Consider the following 19,957-nt stretch of genomic DNA (forward strand, 5'->3'; position numbering starts at 1 on the left):
GGTATATCTGTTATCAACACCATGGCCAAGTGTAGCCTTACCCTAATAAAAGGCCTAATCATGTAGGATCTTCTAAGTTTTGTAAGCAATTTGAATCTTACTTTAACTACAGTGGGAAGACACTGGAAGCCAAGGAGGTGATACAATTTGCTGCTGTGTAGAGAATGGACAGGATGAAAGCAAGAGTGAGTGGACAAGATAAAAAGACAACCCTCACGATGGGAGAAAATAACTGCAAATGAAGCAACAGACAGAGGACTAATCCCCAAAATTTAAGCAGCTCTTGCAGCTCAATATCAGAACAACAAACAACCCAATGAAAAAATGGGCAGAAGACCTCAACAGACATTTCTCCAAAGACGACATATAGATGGCCAACAAACACACAAAAATATGCTCAACACTGCTCATTATTAGACAAATGCAAATCAAAACCACAATGAGGTATCACCTCACACCAGTCAGAATGACCATCATCAAAAAATCTACAAACAATAAATGCTGGAGAGGGTGTGGAGAAAAGGGAACATTCTTGCATTGTTGGTAGGAATGTAAATTGATACAGCCACTATGGAGAACAGTATGGAGATTCCTTTAAAAACTAGGAATAAAACTACCATATGACCCAGCTGGAGAAGACTCTTCAAAGTCCCTTGAATAGCAAGGAGATCAAACCAGTCAATCCTAAGGGAAATCAACCCTGAATATCCAACCCTGGAAGAACTGATGCTGAAGCTCCAATACTTTGGCCACTTGATGTGAAGAGCCAACTCACTGGAAAAGACCCTGATGCTGGGAGAAACTGAGGGCAGGAGGAAAAGGGGGCAACAGAGGATGAGATGGTTGGATGGCATCACTGACTCAATGGACATGAGTTTGAGCAAACTCCAAGAGACAGTGAAGGACAGGAAGCCTAGTGTGCTGCAGTTCATGGGGTCACAGTTGGACACAACTGAGCGACTGAACAACATGACCCAGCAATCCCACTACTGGGCATATACCATAAGAAAACCATAATTCAGAAATACTCCTGTACCCCAATGTTCACTGCAGCACTATTTATAATAGCCAGGACATGGATGCAATCTAGATGTCCACTGACAGGTGAATGGATAAAGAAGTTGCAGTGCACATATACAATGGAATATTGCTCAGCCATAAAAAGGAACAAACTTGAGTCAGTTGATCTGAGGTGGATGAACCTAGAGCCTGTTATACAGAGTGAAATAAGTCAGAAAGAGAAAAATAAATATTCATATATTAATGTATATATACGGGATCTAGAAAAATGGTATTGATGAACCTATCTGCAGGGCAGGAATAGAGACAGATGTAGAGAACGGCCTTGTGGACACAACAGGGGAAGGAGAGGGTGGGGTGAACTGAAAGAGTAGCACTGAAACATACACCTTATCATATGCAAAACAGATAGCCAGTGGGAGGCTGCTGTATTGCACAGGGAGCGCAGCTAGGTGTGATGCTCTGTGATGACCTAAAGGGGTGGGATGGAGGGGGTGGGGGGTGGGAGGGAGGCACAAGAGGGAGGGTATACACATACACACTGATAGCTGATCCACAATGTCATATGGTAGAAACCAATACAACATTGTAAAGCAATTATACTCCAATAAAAAATAAAAATAAAGTAAAAAAAAAAAGAGTGAGTGGAAGCAGGGAGACAACAGGTGAGCACAGAGATTATCCAGGTAAATGAGAACAGTGACACAGACTAGGTGGGAGCAACAAAGTAAGACATGGTCAGAACTCAGGATACTATTTTTTAGGGGGGTTGGGGGTGGGCTGCACCACACAGCTTGTCATATTTTAGTTCTCTGACCAGGGAATGAACCTGGGCCCAGCAATGAAAGCACCAACTCCTAGCCACTGGATCACCAGGAATTCCCCCAGCACACATTTTGACTGGAGAGCAGAGAACATATGCTGATAAACTGCATGTGAGGTATGGAAGAGAGTAATTAAAAATAACTTCTAGGTTTTTAGTTATGCATGGTGGTGCCATTAAGGAAGAGAAAAAAAAAAAAAAACTGGAAAGGAACAGAAAAGATAATGGGGAGTATGGGACAATCAATGGCTTTCTTTTAGCTGTGCTACTGGAAATGCCTATAAAAGCTCCAAATGAAGATGCCAAGTAAATAGTTGGCTACACAAATTTGGAGCTCAGAAGAAGATAAGATTAAAGATATTTTGGGCTTATCAGATGATGATGATATTTAGAGTTATAGGCTGGATCCGCTCTTTCTGCTCCCCTGTGACAAAATTCAAACTCCTGAGCCTGTGACTGCATGGCTCCCACACCCTGGATTTCACTTGCCCTGCACTGCCCATCTTCTACACACGCTTTCTTCACGTGGTTCTACCTGCCTCTAATGCCCTCCCCTCTTCATTACCCAAATACTATCCATTCCCTAAGGCCCATGTCAGAACTTCCTGTACCAAGATTCTCCTAACACCCCATAATGAAGAGCTCTCTCCACATTTTGGATTTGCATAGTAATTATTTTCTATGTATCTAGTTCCGAAAAGGTGAAAAGACATTTTGCCATGTCATCTTTTCTATCTAATGTCTTAATCTTAATTTTCACATATTTCTCTCCTGATTCTCCAAATAGATGACAGTTTCCTAAAGAAAAAAATCAAATCTTACCCTTCTTTGTATTTCTTATAGGACCCTAATATAATGCTATGCATATGGTGAGCATGAAAATTTGTTTGATCTGATATCTTTTAAAAGGCAATGAGGTAGTTAAGACTTTTAGGACTATTTCAGCAAAATAAAGAAAGCAAAACTCTTAAAGAGGCAGACTTAAAATCACTTGGAAAAACCACTGATTTAAAAACAGCTCCTCTGCCAACAAGGCTCACTAGTAATGCATTACTGTACTTAAAAGGTAACATTTTAATTCACAGTGAACTTACCTATGTCAATATCAGTAAACCCTTCTGCACTTATTGCATCCATTGTGTTTTTGTCTATTGTGTCTAGACAAAGACTAGCAAGCTGAGGTTCATCAAATAAACGAGCCTAAACATATAAAAAGATAGTTATTTTATTTTTACAGTTATTCTAACTTCGGGCTGTCCATACTCAAAGGTAATACTGTAAACAGTTATAACTGCCAATTATATAAAAACTCATACTTAAAATACAATTATAATATGCTTAAAACTTTTCATTTCACAATCAGAAATAAAAGCTAAAAGCACAAATGCCCAAAAGATAACAAATAATTCAATTACCACTAACAACTGTTATTTTTATTTTTATATGCATATATATGCACTTATATGTTACATATTTTGATCCTTAATGAAACACTCTAGGGTAGATAAGGCAGACATCTTCCCATTATACAGATGAGAAAAGAGAGGCTCAGGGAGGTGCACTGACTTTAGCCAGCTATGTTCCAAAGTGCAAGTGAAAATCGCTCAGTGGTGCCTGACTCTTTGCGACCTCATGGACTATACAGTCCATGGCATTCTCCACGCCAGAATACTGGAGTAGGTAGCCTTTCCCTTCTCCAGGGGATCTTCCCAACCCAGGGATCAAATCCAGGTCGCCCACGTGGCAGGCAGATTCTTTACCAGCTGAGCCACAGGAGAAGCCAGCCCTTAAATCCCAGTCTTAGGATCTTTTCACTAAATGATAACATCAATTGTCAAGCATACCAGTACAAACAGATTTTTTCCCCCTATTTCCTGTTTGATTGGGGAGAAGAGAATAAAGTACAAAAATTTTAGAGCATTAAAGTTCTGGGAACCTAAGCAAAACCCAGGCCTAACAACAGAAGAGCAAATAAGTAAATTCACATGATAGAATATTATACAATGAGAATGAACAACCTACAACTACACACAGCAATAGGAATGAATCCCACAAACTTAATGGTAAGCATAAGGAAGTACTGTGTATGTTGAGCAAAAGAGTATACAGCTGACGCTTGAACAACTTGCAGGTTGGGGGCACTGACCTCTGTGCAGTTGAAAATTCACACAGAACTTACAGTTGGACATTTGTGTCTGAGGTTCTTCCATATCCGCTGATTCAATCAACCACAAATCTGTACTATTTACTACTGAAAAAATTACATGTATAAGTGGACCCACTAAGTTCAAGGCCATGTTATTCAAGAGTCAACTGCTATATGATTTCAGCAAAGCTGAGCTTTAAGAAGTCAGAAATCAAACTTATAATATGTGCCTTATCAGGATGTACATTATAATTCAAAAAAACAAGTTTAAAAGAAGTAAAATCCTAATGTTGGCAGATATTCTAGATGGCCAACTCAGTGTTTATAGCTGAGTTAGTATTTATGCCGGAAAATGGATTATTTTACTTTTATGAAAAATAATTTTTGGTAAAAGTTATTTTATTCAGAGTAGCAATATTTTCAGTCATTCAATATGATATCATATTTGCCTGGGAATCTACTGCTGCTACTTAGGAGTAAAATTAATTTTCTCTAAATTTGAGTGTGGCACTATTTTTAATGACTGTATCGCCCCAGTGTTTTCCCTGTGTAATCCACACTGGGACAGCACACTGGTTCTTTGTTTTAGAGGGACGCTGGCATAGGTCCTCTCAAGTAAATGAACATGCTCAGTTCAAATGATTCACTTGGCAGGAACAAGACATTCACATGACAATTTGTGGGCTAATTCACATGACCCCACCAAAGAAAAATCTGGAGTAATGTTGAGTTGTAAGACCAAAAAAGCACTGAAAAGTTCCTTTTTTCCTCAGTGACATATATTAAGCCTTGCTACTCAAAGTGTGGTTCAGAAGCACCAGCATCATCTGAAAGTCTGTTAGAAATGCAGACTTTCAGGCCCCTATTGCTGTGTGTAGATCTACAACAACCGGAATGAATCCCAGAGACTCAATGGTAAGCAAAAGAAAGTAAGATACATGTTGAGCAAGAGTATACAGCTGACTTTGGCTTACTGAACTAGAAAGTGGATTTTCATTGTCAAAGTTTAATTTATTGGCTTCTAATTTTTCTGTTTTTGGCCACACCGTGTAGCACATGGGATCCTCGTTTCCCAACCAGGGATCTATCTGACCCAAGGCCCCTGCAGTGGAAGCTCGGAGTCTTAACCACTGGACAGCTAGGAAAGTTCTACTGGTTTCTAAATTTTATGACTGAATTTAAAAAAATGAAAAGTGGCTAAGTGACCCTCTTCACACACAATAAAATTCTTCAGACAACAAAGAATCATGATTATCAACTTCTTTATTAGATTTTCATCACAAGTTCAGAACAGGAAAAAAAAATGCAAGTGGTAAAGAATTCACCTGCCAATGCAGGAGATGCAGGTTTGATTCCCGGGTCAGGAAGATCCCCTGGAGAAGGAAATGGCAACCCACTCCAGTATTCTTGTCTGGGAAATCCCATGGACAGAGAAGCCTGGCGGGCTTCACACCATGGGGTCACAAAAGAGTCAGACATGACTTAGCAACTGAACAACAGATATCACTTGTTAGTTATATAATCTTTATTGAGTTATTTCACCTCTCTGTGCTTCTATATAAAAAGGGGATGATAAGAAAATCTTCACCGAGGATAGCTACAACTCCTAAAGTTATTGTAAAGATTAAATGAATTAATGCATACGAAGTATTTAGAATGGGACCTGGCACACACTAAGTCACTCAATACATTCTGCAGTTATCATCATCAATATCACCATACTCTACTGGTTTAAGGTTGAGACCTTTTACCAGTTGCTATCTTACATTATGTAAGATATTTACCTCTTTAAGCTTCCATTTCATCTTTGAAAAGGGGATAATAATAAAAATAAATAACATCACAGCTTAAAGGAGGAGTAATGTGATAATATATACAAATGGAATAGCCTGTGTCTGGCGTACAATACACACAGACATGGAGTTCTGTGATTATGTCCAAGAAGAGGTGACATCAGCATGTTCTTTCTTCTATAACTATAAATACTCGATGACCAAAGATTTAAAAAAAAAAGTACCATCAATCATTTGTGATGTGACATAATGGATGCACAATGGGAAACAAGTCTGACTCCACCCAGCCTGTTGTGAGACTTTGGGCAGGTAGTTAACTAGCCAGGTTTTAGTTTTTTCATTTGGAAAATGAGAGGGTTAAGCTAAGGAATATCCATGATTATTTCCACTATTAATATTCAGCATGATTACATATTATCAGCTTAGACATTTCCCCCCTTCTCATTTTAACTCTCTCACCTCTATAAAGACCCTATCTCCAAGTAAGGTCACATTCTGAGGTCCTGGGGATTAAAATTTTAACACATGAATTCTGGGAACACAGTTCACCCCCTGGCACTGAGTTACAGACTAGCTTAGGATTTTTTAAACAATTCGTAAAAGGGTATCATACATTGTCTAACAAGAAAAAATCGATTTACTTATATCTCGAGTATGAAGCTCAGATTATAGGCATTTAACAAGTGCTAAATAGTGTATGTTGAGGACTGGTTAATGGGTCCATAAATGTGTTCAGTATGTAAACATTCGGACTATACACATATGACATGTGCACTTTTCTGTATTTATAGTATACTCACTGAAAACTTTCCTAAGTGTCAAAGAAAGAATACTCTTAAATTCTCACTTCTCCAAAATATCATATGACATCCCTTACATGTAGAATCAAAAAAGAAATGATACAAATGAACTTACTTTCAAAACAGAAAGAGACTCACAGAAAGATTTAGAAAATGAACTCATGGTTGCCAGGGGGAAGGTACAGTTAAGGACTCTGGAAAAGTCATGTACACACTGCTATATTAAAAATGGATAACCAACAAAAACCTATTATATAGCACATGGAACTCTGCTCAATGTTATCTGCCAATGTGGATGGGAAGGGAGTTTGGGGGAGAATGGATACATGTATATCTATGGCTGAGTCCCTTCACTGTTCACCTGAAAGTATCACAACATTGTTAATTGGCTATACCCCAATACAAAATGTTTTTGGTGTTCAAAAATAAAAATAAATTCTAAACCCTCCAGAAGTGGGTCAGCAAGCTGACAGGATACAGTAAATCTTACAACTGCTCTGGACTTGAAATACTCAATGTTAATTTCAGATCCAACAAAAATAGAGCACCAAGGTCCAGAAAGCTTCATACTCTCATAGTCTCAATCACAGCAGAAACAACGGTGGACACTAATCTCAAATCCAATCCTAAACAGCTATATAACTTTACAGAGATGAAACACCCTATTTACATAAGGCTTGGCTCAGACGGTAAACAATCGGCCTGCAATGCCTGCAGTGCAGGAGACCTGGGTTTGATCCTTGGGTCAGGAAGATCCCCTGCAGAAGGGAATGGCAACCCACTCCAGTATTCCTACCTGGAGAATTCCACGGACAGAGGAGCCTGATGGGCTACAGTCCATTGGGTCTCAAACAGCTGGACACAACTGAGCGACTAACATTTTCTTCAGTTTCTTCACCTATATGATACATTAACTCTAATTTGTTTTTATATTCTAAAATCATATGAACCTGATATATTTCCCTCAATGAAATCAGAAGATTTCATATGCTTTAAAATAATGATCTCGGACTAATTCTCCAGGAAATATTAAATATTCATATATAGTTAAACCCAATTTTTAAAGTTAAAAGATACACACCTTAGCTACATCAACTTACCTGAGTAAGTAACATAAAGGCATTATCTGCCCTGAGATGTTTGGTGAGAAATTCCACACAATGCGCTTCCAAGGCTGGGACTGCGTACTTCTTAGCCGTATAAAGAGTGGTCATAACTGTTTCTGGGCCGATTTGAACTTCATCTGAATACAGAAATCTGGGAAGCAAGTGGAAATTGCAGAGATGGTCAGGAGGGTTTTAGACAAGCAATCCATTGGAGTTAAGTTTCTGAGGAATATTTGAAAAGGTAATGAGCAAAGTGAAAAATAACTTGAAAAGCACATCAGACTTTCCAGGGTTATTTGCACATATATCACCTCATTTTATTCTGACTCAATCCTGAGAGGTAGGCAGTCTACATTTATAGAGGGGACTAAAGTTAAGTCTTCAAGCCAAATTTTTAAAGTCCTTTTAGCACTCCATAGCAGCTTTCTCTCTTCTTCATCAGAAAATGTTCACTTAAGGAAACTTACAGACAGCTTACAGACAGCTTAAGTTCACATCTCTAAATGTCAAAACATCCATTTATTTCCTGATGATGGTGTCTTCTCATTCTGGGCATCTTTTAACTTTTCCTTATTATCCCAGAATTAGCATTATGACCAAAGACTAGAGTATGGGGGTTCAGAAGAATAAAACAGTTTAATGATATCTTAAATGACCCCATACTGCTATGTGCTTTTGGGTATATAGGTCCAATTTTCTCTCGAAATACTATCAAACCAATACGACCTTACCCACCGCCTCAGGAGCTGATTCTACTGGTCACTAGATAAATCAGATTCCTAGAAGTGCACATAGAGGATAAGAATCTCAGAGAAGGCCTGGGCAGTTCCTGCTGAATTATACTGGAGATACTGCATATTCATTTTAGTTCCTCTGCAGTTCCTCAGAGACCCTTGAGTTTACTGCCCAATTCTCAGTTACACTCAGAGCAGCTGAAGGTGCTGGAGAAATAAGGCATTGAGAACAAGTATTTTATTTTAGCAATACGAATTAAGACTTAGAACACTTGAAAGCCCATTAATATCTTTCAGAACACTATACAGTAGAGTGAGTGAGGAAAGGAGGTTCTAGTTCACGTCCCTTCCCTCTGCTTGTCAATTTCTCTATTCTGGTGGCCAGAATCACCGCCCAAGATCAAATTCTAGCTGGTTACATCCCCCAACTTCCCACTTTAACCAAATGCTGGCATCCTTCCAGTAAGATCATTATCCTTACAACTACTTCCAGTGGAAGCTGTTCAGTCCCATCCTTCCCTGGTGGCTCAGATGGTAAAGATCTGCCTGCAATGCAGGAGACCTGGGTTTGATCCCTGGGTCACGAAGATCCCCTGGAGAAGGGAATGGCTACCCACTCCAGTATTCTTGCCTGGAGAATCCCATGGGCAGAGAAGCCTGGTGGGCTACAGTCAGACACGATTGAGCGACTCCCTTACAACTCAGGTGCAAAAGTGAAGGCTGCTGTTTTTCAAGATTACACTGTTTTCAAACATTTTTCCAAAACCTTTCAAGCCAGCCATCTGTATCACCCTCATAATACTCACTTAACGATACGTGCCATTTAGTGATGAGTGCACGGAATTAAAAAAACCTTAGTCTCTTATAGTCAGGGGTAGGGGGATGAATAAAAACAGGAGGGGAAAATTAGCACTTGTTGAGTCTCTATCATGTGACAGATGCAATTCATTTAATCCTCTCACAAGGAAGGCAGGTGCTGCTACCTGCACTTTAAAGATGGGGAAACAGGCTGAGGAAACACAAGAGCTGTCTACCATAAGATCATTTCTGGGCTTCTGACTGCTTTCAGGGTAAGACTCTCAGACCAGTCAGGTTGGGGCTTTCTTAATTTGCCTGGACTCAAGAAGAGATCTCTTGAGTTTGAGTCTGTTCCATCACTTGGTAGCTACATGACTTTAAACAAGTTATCATTGTGCTCCTTTCTGTTAAGAGATGTGAACAACAGTATCTTCTTCATAATGCTCTGGTGAGGATTAGTATCAGTTAAAATATACATAAATACTTAGTCTCAGTAAACATTAGCTATTTATTTTTTATACTGCTTTATTTTTTATCTCGGCTATTTTCCTCTGCATTTCACAAGACTTCAAGTGTTCCAGCCCTTCTATTTTTCCCCCAGCAATCGCACAGTTAAATTTCTAAGAATTCTTGCTTCTTGAGTATTATTTTTTTTTAACTCCACAGCACTATGTCTCATTTTTACGGATGTGAAAAATGTTCTTAGTCTTCAAGTTTTAAAAGTTCCTTTCTGTTCCCTGAATTACCTATTTCCTTGAGGACCAGCAGTTCTTGGTCTTTATCATTCATATTTTGATTTTCCTTATATGTCAAAAGTTTAATGATTACCTCCAGTGACCATTCCAGTAGCTGGTGTGTTTTCTTTGCTGTTGTGTAAGTAGGACTGCTTTCCAGCTAAAACCTTCTCCAAAATGGAGAGGTGGGTGGGGAGCTGTGTATGTGGGAGGCTTGTTGACTGACACCTTACCTGAGAGTGGGAAAGCAGCCTTTAGGGTTAGCTACCACACTACCTCCACCCCTTTCAATGCCATTACCCTGAATTCCCTAAGATAAGCTAGCATCCTAGTTCTCCCCCGGTGGTTTGTCTAGTTTACATAGAGGAGTCTGTCAGCTATTGCGGAGGAGGGGCGGGGGTGTTTGTGTGCGGTGGTTAGCATACAAGGGTTGGTTGAGGGGATGACCTTCTCATTTCACCTTGCTCATGACCAGCGCTCAACCTAGAGCCATGCTGGGGCTCAGCCAGGAAAGACAGCCCCCATCTCCACCACGGCTCCTCCTTCTCTGGATTCTGGGCTCCAGCCACTCCACTTCATTATCAACACACTTCCAACTGCCTTGTCCCTTTTCTACACTGGCTTCCAACCTCTCTCCCTTTTTTGTCTTCACTGTAATGGGTTTATTTCTTTTGTATTTCTCTATACTCATTTTAACTGGAACAGACAGAAGGCTAACAACATGCTCAATTCCCTTCTTTAATGAGAAACCGATTAAGTTTTAAGGGAGAGCTAGGAAGAAGTCTTCATATCTGTCTTAGTTTGTTTTCAGGGAAAAATTACTAGTTATAAAATACAGAGCTGAGATGCGGGGCCTTTATTACCATTGTTTGAATAGATTCAAGCTTAAGGAAACCAGTTCCACAAAATTGAAGTACATGTTTCTGTAACAATCTATAACTGGGTTCCCTGACAAAAAGAGCTGGAAAAGGTTCCCGCAAGAACTTGAGATCCAAAACATGAAAAGAGGGTAGGAAGAACATTCCAGGAACCAAAGAATTGTGTTTTTAGTCTATACTATGTGGCCCACAGGGCTTCCCTGGTGGCTCAGTGGTAAAGAACCTGCCTGCAATGCAGGAGACCTGGGTTTGATCCTGAGGTCGGGATGATTCCCTGGAGAAGGCAATGGCAAGGCACTTCAATATTCTTGCCTGGAAAATACCACAGACAGAGGAGCCTGGTGGGCTGCAGTCCATGGGGTCGCACAGAGTCGGACACGATTGAGTCACCAACATATGGCTCACAACTCCATTCAAATTGCCTTTCATGACCCAGATAACCACAATGGTGTGATCACTCACCTAAAGCCAGACATCCTGGAATGTGAAGTCAAGTGGGCCTTAGGAAACATCACTACGAACAAAGCTAGTGAAAGTGATGGAATTCCAGTTGAGCTATTTCAAATCCTGAAAGATGATGCTGTGAAAGTGCTGCACTCAGTATGCCAGCAAATTTGGAAAACTCAGCAGTGGCCACAGGACTGGAAAACGTCAGTTTTCATTCCAATCCCAAAGAAAGGCAATGCCAAAGAATGCTCACATTACCACACAACTGCACTTATCTCACATGCTAGTAAAGTAATGCTCAAAATTCTCCAAGCCAGGCTTCAACAGTAGGTAAACCGTGAATTGAACTTCCAGATGTTCAAGCTGCATTTAGAAAACGCAGAGGAACCAGAGATCAAATTGCCAATATCCACTGGATCATCGAAAAAGAGAGTTCCAGAAAACCATCTACTTCTGTTTTATTGACTCTGCCAAAGCCTCTGACTGTGTGGATCACAAAAAAGTGTGGAAAATTCTTCAAGAGATGGGAATATCAGACCACCTTACTTGCCTCCTGAGAAATCTGTATGCAGGTCAAGAAGCAATGGTTAGAACCAGACATGAAACAACAGACTGGTTCCAAGTTGGGAAAGGAGTACAGCAAGGTTGTATATTGTCACCCTGCTTATTTAACTTATATGCAGAGTACATCATGCAAAATGCCAGGCTGGATGAAGCACAAGCTGGAATCAAGATTGCCAGGAGAAATGTCGATAACCTCAGATATGCAGATGACAGCACCCTTATGGCAGAAAGTGAAGAAGAACTAAAGAGCCTCTTGATGAAAGTGAAAGAGGAGAGTGAAAAAGTTGGCTTAAAACTCAACATTCAGAAAACTAAGATCATGACATCCAGTCCCATCACTTCATGGGAAGTAGACAGGGGAACAGTGAAAGACTTTTATTTTGGGGGGCTCAAAATCACTGCAGATGGTGACTGCAGCCATGAAATTAAAAGTTGCTTGCTCCTTGGAAGAAAAGCTATGACCAACCTAGACAGCATATTAAAAAGCAGAGACATTACTTTGCCAACAAAGGTCCGTCTAGTCAAAGCTATTGTTTTTCCAGTAGTCATGTATGAACGTTGGACTATAAAGAAAGCTGAGCGCCGAAGAATTGATGCTTTTGAACTGTGGTGTTGGAGAAGACTCTTGAGAGTCCCTTGAACTGCAAGGAGATCCAACCAGTTCATCCTAAAGAAATCAGTCCTGAATATTCATTGAAGGACTGATGCTGAAGCTGAAGCTCCAATACTTTGGCCACCTGATGCGAAGAACTGACTCATTAGAAAAGACCCTGATGCTGGGAAAGATTGAAGGCGGGAGGAGAAGGGGACAACAGAGGATGAGATGGTTGGATGGCATCACTGACTCAATGGACATGAGTTTGGGTAAACTCTGGGAGTTGGTGATGGACAGGGAAGCCTGGTGTGCTGCATGCAGTCCATGGGGTCGCAAAGAGTCAGACGCGACTGAGAGACCAAACTGAACTGAAACTATACCTTGATAATATACCTTTGGCTTGAATATATTTAAGAAACATCTATATTTATATCTAAAGACGTAGATTAAGGACACTATTCATCTCGGTAATGCCTTCTTTTTGATGGGACAGCATCAGGAATTTTTTTTAACTGATCTTATTATCAGATAAGAGTTGTGCATCTCTTAAGCAGTTGGCCTGTTTTTAATCTGACAAACACTGTGAATTGTAACTGACTGGCCAGCTTTCTCCTTTTGTAACAGTTGCTAAAATGATCAAAATTATGTCTGTAGAGATGTATAGCATGCATTTTTGTATTAGCTTCATCTGACTGCTTTATTTCTTACCTCTGTGTTTCTTGTTCGACATTTTAAATTGCTTTTGGAGCAATGCAAGTTATAAATAAATACTAGACTATAAACTGTAAGAAAGGGAACTCTGTGTTTCTTATATTTTTTTCCCATCTTTCCTATAGCACCAGGCTCAGTTTGGGCACCTGGCAAAGATTTAATAAATACACATTAGCCGACTACACAGCTCAGTACAAGTTTCTAGCTAACCCTGATAGGGAAACCATTTTCATTTCTAGTAAGAAACAAGGCTACTTAAAAATCCAAGAATCACCTTGATTCATATTTTACATACATATTTTCTCCACATTTTATTTAATTACTAACACTGCTGCAATTCAAAAAAACTCTAAGCCAAAATTTACAAATTATAACTTAAAATTAAACACAATATTACCACAGTACTTTGCATTTTAAAATTAACGTTCTTAATACACTACCTGTAAGAACAAGAGCACAGAGAAATAATTACAGGTCATCAAACTATTTCTGATTTTTTCCTGAAGATGAATGGCTTTCCAAAATATAAAACTTAGGTTACATTTAATCCAATTTAAAAATTAAACGACTAAGGTAAAAACTTCATTGTAAATTAGAAAAATCATAAGATTATGTACAAGAAACTGTGTCACTACTGATTCATTCATTTTATTCAAAAACATTTATTGAGGGCTATATAATAATAGACAGGTCCTAGAAATACAAACACAGACAACACTGCCCATAAAAAGCTTATGGTTTGGTAATAAAATTATTAAAAAGTAATGTCATGATTAGAACAGCATTATACATTAGGCCACGGAGAAGGCGATGGCACCCCACTCCAGTACTTTTGCCTGGAAAATCCCATGGACGGAGGAGCCTGGTAGGCTGCAGTCCATGGGGTCACAAAGAGTCGGACACAACTGAGCGACTTCACTTTCACTTTTCACTTTCATGCATTGGAGAAGGAAATGGCAACCCACTCCAGTATTCTTGCCTGGAGAATCCCAGGGACGGCAGAGCCTGGTGGGCTGCCGTCTATGGGGTCGCACAGAGTAGGACACGACTGACGTGACTTAGCAGCAGCAGCAGCATACATTAGGCCTGATTTGATAACTAATCTCTAAAGATGGCCCCAATAAATCATGCTTTCTATGATCCAGACCTTTACACAGAGCTGTCCCATAATGAATCTGGGCTCGTCCTGTTTGATTCCCTTTAATCAACAGAATGTGGCAGAAGTAACACTATGCCAGCCGGGGGCCTAAACTCTGAGGATACAGAAGCTCCTCCTTTTGTGCTTTCAGGAGCCATGGCCTGCTGCTCGCCAGGAAGTCAGGTTAACCTTGCAAAGATCAGCTGGAGGAGCCTTGGAAAGAGAGAAAGGCTCAGCCAAACCATACTTGCCCCAATTGCTATCAGACTGCATGGGAGACCTGAAGAATATGCTAGAAGAACCTCTCACACAGCTGTGAAAGATAGTAAGACTGTTTAAGCCGCTAAGTGTTGGAGTGGCTTGTTCTACAGCAAGAGAAAAAAAACTTGCTACAAGACATTAGATGAGGCAGAGCGCAAATCTGCCGGCAGTGATGTTTCATAAAGAGATAAAGCCTCAAGTATATCTGAAGGGTAATAATTAAGTGTGTAAACCTTCTAGGCAGACAGACTAAGAAGTACAAAGGCAAGGAGGCGTTAGAAGGCAAGTATTAAAATAAGAAAAACACCATCAGCAGAACTGGGCTACGCAGATGGAGAGGAAGAGGAACAGATACCGAATCATAAAGGTCTTGTATATCAGCTAAAATGTTTAAATGCATCCCATACACAAAAAGAAGTCATTAAGAGATTCAGGGGAGTCCTGTGATAATGTCTAGATATCAGAGAGATAACTCTGTTAACAGCATAAAGAATGAAAAGAGCTGAGTCTAAAGGCAGTGTGATCTGTTTGAAGCAATGCCAAAAAAAATTAAGAGAGTTGAGTAGAGCCTTCAATATTGGTCCAAACAGGATGAGAAACAAATGGAACATACTGGAACCAAACTACAGCCTGGAGCCAAGCCCACCTGAGTCATCCCCAACTGACCCACATAATAAGAATATTCAGAGGAAGAATACACGATTGTTTTTCTAAGCCCCTGATTTTTTAGGTGCTTTATAGCATTATTATAACAAAAACTGCCTGAGACAGGACATATGAAGTGTGCCTGCCTCAAAGATTGTTCTGAAATTTGGGTTCACACAAGGTGCTCTGGAACAACAGTAAGCAGAATACGGCAAGTACTCATTAAGTGTTAAGATATTTTTATTGTTGACAGTCCATCTGCATGTGTACTAAAGAGACACTCATTTGTGAATTTCCAGTTGGAAACTGGGTTTGGGTTGAGTAGAAGTTTCACAGTACTGCTGGGGTAGTATGTAGTGCCATAGGTTAATGGGAGAAAGGAAGACAACAGCTAAAGACAGAACCTGTGGAACAGCTGTCACCTGCTCCTTTTACTCCTTCCACAGTCTAATCTCCAAATAACTGCCAGAAGGAGTTTTTAAACCAGATCATAGCAACCCGATTCCATGGACAGACAAGCCAGGCGGGCTATGCAGTCCTGGTGGGGACACAAAGAATGGGACACGACTGGGTGACTAACACTTTCACTTTTCCTATCAACTTCCTGTTCAAAACCCTTCAAAGGATTCCCACCATCAACAGGGGGTATCCAAGTCCTTCCATGGGCTCTGCAGCTCTGCACAATCCTGGCCAGTCTATCTTGTTGACCTCATCTTCTACCACTTTCCCCCTTATTCTATCTGTTCAGATCACACTGGTTTACTCTTGCAGTTTGTCTAACAGGAGAAATTTTGGGCCTTAAACATGTTTTTCCTGGCTATGAATGGTCCTTCTCCCACAGGTTGATCATTTTTCCTTAAAACACTTATTTGTACTTGACATTCTGTCTTTGTTTCTCCCTATTAGATGATTAACTCTGTGAGGGCAAGGACTTCCTCTTGTTCACTGCTGTATCCAATATCTAAAACAGTACGAGGAAGGCTGCTGCTGCTGCTAAGTCGCTTCAGTTGTGTCCGACTCGGTGCGACCCCATAGACAGCAGCCCACCAGGCTCCGCCGTCCCTGGGATTCTCCAGGCAAGAATACTGGGTTGCCATTTCCTTCTCCAGTGCATGAAAGGGTAAAGTGAAAGTGAAGTCGCGCAGTCGTGTCCGACTCTTAGCGACCCCATGGACTGTAGCCTACTAGGCTCCTCCATCCATGGGATTTTCCAGGCAAGAGTACTGGAGTGGGGTGCCATTGCCTTCTCCGACGAGGAAGGCAGTGTTTCTCAAATGAACAACTAAGAACATCACTTAAAGGCCTGGCAGATCAAAATGAGCAGTTTCTTAAAGTGCTTCAAATTCAAGTTCAGAAGCCTTTAAGTAATGTTTAATTCAAGTTGTAAACATAAAAGTATGCCCAAGCTAACCTGCTCTTCAACCTCAGCAAGTACCATGAGACATCTTTTTGTTACACAATAATAGGTAAGTACAGCATCTTTGCTTCACAACCAGCCAATAACCTAAGTTTAAAAATCAGTCCAGAGATCACTTTCAGAATAAAACAATGACTAGAGCCTGAAGAAGTATAAATACCATGACCATACTGAAACTAGAAAAATTTCAAGGACTCAGATGAATTCACTTACTTTCTATTCGTGGGAAACAACGGACTGATTAACAGTTTCAGTGAAAATATGAAACCAGCATTTTCTCTCTACATTCTTATCCTAGCAATCTCTGTATTTTTTTTAATAAATTTATTTATTTTAGTTGGGGGCTAATTACTTTACAATATTGTATATTTTTTAAGAGAAAAAGCTACCCAACAATATTTAGATCAGTGGCTCTCAAACGTAACCGATATCAGATTCAGGGAGAGTATTAAATATGCTCTCAAGGTCCCACCGGCAAACATTACAATATTTTAAGGAGGGAGGAAGAGAATTAAGAATTTAACAGGTGATTACAATGAAGGTGAACCAACAATTCATTAAAAAGTACTTCCAGTTTAGAAAATCTAAAGAAGTAGAACCAATACCCCCAGTCAACTTCAAACCAAATCCCCGAATGATTTAGATATTAGCTTTTGAGTTGTTTTTTTTTTTTCCCTTTTATAAATGTAGTTGAACTAAATTACAAAACATGAGAAACAAATGAAAAACAAGTCAACACCATCTTGCCACTCCAACACAACTTTGGTTAGCATTTAGGTATATTTCCTCTCTCCCTTTCTCTAAGTATATCTGCTTTTTCTCAGTTTTTAATTACGGTGAGCACTGTTTCAAATGCTAATTATACACATTTTTCTTTCACAATAATGTTATTATCCAGTCTTCATGACTATCACTTAGTAGCTGCACTCCTGTTAAGTCACTTCAGTCAACTCTCTGCAACCCTATGGACCACAGCCTGCCAAACGCCTCTGTCCATGGCATTCTCCAGGCAAGAATACTGGAGTGGGTTTCGGTGCCCTCCTTAGTAGCTGCACCACATGCCATCAGATGGACCTATCACTATTAAAACCATTCCCTCTGCTACACTACTTACTCACTACTATAAACAGTCCTGCTTAAATATTTCTGTGTGGAACATTTTCAGTACTTGAATACTTCCTACCTGTGGGGAAAACAATCTACAATGCCAAACTGTTTTGTACCACCTTTGTCGGAAAGGGCTTGCCAGATGTTATCTTCACCAAAAAAAAAAACCAAACAACTAGAGGGTTTGTAAGCAGAGGAAAAGTACTATACTGTTAATTTGCACTTCCTTAATTGCTAATGAGGTTAAACACTGGCTGGTAATTATATTTTTTCTTCCTAAATTATCTATCCTGTCCTTTATTCATTTTCAAATGGGATTTTGGTATTACTTTTCTACCCGTGTTAACTTTGTATTCCATTTCCTACTGATCCTCCTGAGTGAGCTGTGACCCTTTGTGGAGAACTTATCTGTTCCCCTGACCTACCTGTTATGCCTCAGTACCATCCAAGACTGTTGTTTTAACAATACACTCTATTCAGGCAGCTAGAACCATCTTATAATGAAACACACATGGTCTCTGGTAAGGGTTTTCTTTGTTACCTCCGTCAAGTTACTTGACTTCTCTGGGCCTCAGTCTCATTAGTAAAACTGTATAAAACAATACTTACACCTTCCTAAATGGACTTTTGTGAATAAAAGCTAATAATGCCAGACTATTAGCTCCCTTCATTAAATAATATTAATCAGAAGTCAATCTTCTATCCTCACATAATCAAAAAGCCAGTTCTAACACCGATAGGGAGATTGGTTTTTTTAGCGAACATGACCTTGTCTGGAGGAATGCAAGCTAGCTAGAATCAAACTTATTTGTTTGGGTGTTCACTTTCCTGGATCAGGACAACTAATATTAATGAAAAAGGAGTAAGACCTTAAAAAAAAAAAATTAAAAGGTCATCGGTCTTCCAAGACTCCGCAACCACCCCTCTCCCCCAACAAAAACCTAAAACGTCGCAAACAGGTCATCAGGGTGACCTGACCCAAACTCTGTTCTCATCACGTCCCTAATTCCCTAGCTTGAGCGACACTCCGCTACTGGAAACGGGAAAACGCACGCTCCTGGGCCCCAGACACTAGTATTTACCCTAACGACAGGCGGGCAGCCGTCCCGGCTGACGAATGTCGGTTTCGACTTCCCCGAGCATCACCGACGCGGGAGGAAACTGAGGCCGCGGGGTAAGCAGAGCCTCGCCCAAAGTCACCGCCCGGCGGCCGCCCTCACCTCAGCAGCGCCAGGAAAGCGGCGGGCTCCACGTCGGGCAGCTCGATCTCGGCCGACGTGGTGGCCATGCCGCCGTTGAACATGGCGTCGAAGACGGCGCTGCCGGCCGCCAGTACGAAGCGGTGGGCTGGGATGCGCTGCGGACCCCCGGCAGCGCCGCCACCGCCGCCGCGGCCCTTGCCCAGCACGAAGCGCACATCGCTCAGGAGCTCCGAGTTGAAGAGGAAGGCGAAACGCTCCTTCAGCGACGCCTTGGTCGCCTGCCAGTTGTACAGCGGCTCCCGCTTCAGGGGGACCAGGGGCCCTAGAGAGGAAGTCGACGGCGGCGGCGGCCCCGCAGCGCCCGGCTCCGCTTCAGCCCCCGGGACCTGCTCGCCCGTAACTGCTGGTCCGAGCGAGGCCATCCTCCAGCGGCGCGGCTCCGCGGGCTAGAGAGAGCGGTGCCGCCGCCCAACCGCCATCGCCGAGGCCGGCGCCGCCTCCCTACCTTCCGGGAAAGGCGCTTCCGGAGGCCGCGCGCCTCCGCCGGCCCCTCCCCGAGTTGTCCGGCGCGCGTCCCCGCCTCAGGGCTGGGAGGCGGAGGCGCGTCCCCGCCGCGGGGCCGCCCCAGCTAGGCCAGGCGGGGCCGGTACCCTTTGCGAGGTCGCCAGCGCTCCCGGAGGTGGGCGTTCTACCGGAGGGGCCCTTAGGCCCCTCCTCACCAACTGCAGCGCCTCCCACTTGTATCCAGGACGAGTTCCTAGGCTCTCCTGGGAGTTTCACGTCTGGAAGAGGAGGGGGCGGAGGGCATGGCCAAGAAAAGTTGTGAGAGGGGAGAAGGTGATTTCACGTGGCCGTCTCCTCTTGGAATCCTCGAAGTCACCCCTGCAGAGGGGCACTGTTCCTGTGGTAATACTGGGAGCAAGCGTGGAGCCCTTCTACGTCTAAGAGCCTCCCCCTTTCCTCCTCCCTCTTCTGCCTCTATTTTTGGTACCTATATAGATCAGGGATTCTTTTTTTCTTTCCTTTTCTTCTTCTTTT

General features: G+C 41.6%; 1 protein-coding gene across 2 annotated transcripts in view; it reads right to left on the bottom strand.

The window, feature by feature from the left end:
* Nucleotides 1–19,438, bottom strand: part of BTBD1 (BTB domain containing 1) — a 42,724-nt gene extending 23,286 nt beyond the window's left edge. For both annotated transcript variants that reach the window (XM_081546765.1, XM_081546764.1), the window contains exons 1-3: nucleotides 18,938–19,438; nucleotides 7,683–7,839; nucleotides 2,938–3,043 (exon numbers count right to left, since the gene is read on the bottom strand). In XM_081546765.1, the coding sequence (XP_081402891.1) occupies nucleotides 2,938–3,043; nucleotides 7,683–7,839; nucleotides 18,938–19,341 (667 nt within the window). In that variant the 5' untranslated portion in view covers nucleotides 19,342–19,438. The remainder of the gene's footprint in view (nucleotides 1–2,937; nucleotides 3,044–7,682; nucleotides 7,840–18,937) is intronic.
* Nucleotides 19,439–19,957: the final 519 nt, after the last annotated feature.

Source organism: Giraffa tippelskirchi, chromosome 12, assembly GCF_054371585.1.
Source record: "Giraffa tippelskirchi isolate mGirTip1 chromosome 12, T2T-mGirTip1v1.2.pri, whole genome shotgun sequence".
NCBI classification, from domain to species: Eukaryota; Metazoa; Chordata; class Mammalia; order Artiodactyla; family Giraffidae; genus Giraffa; species Giraffa tippelskirchi.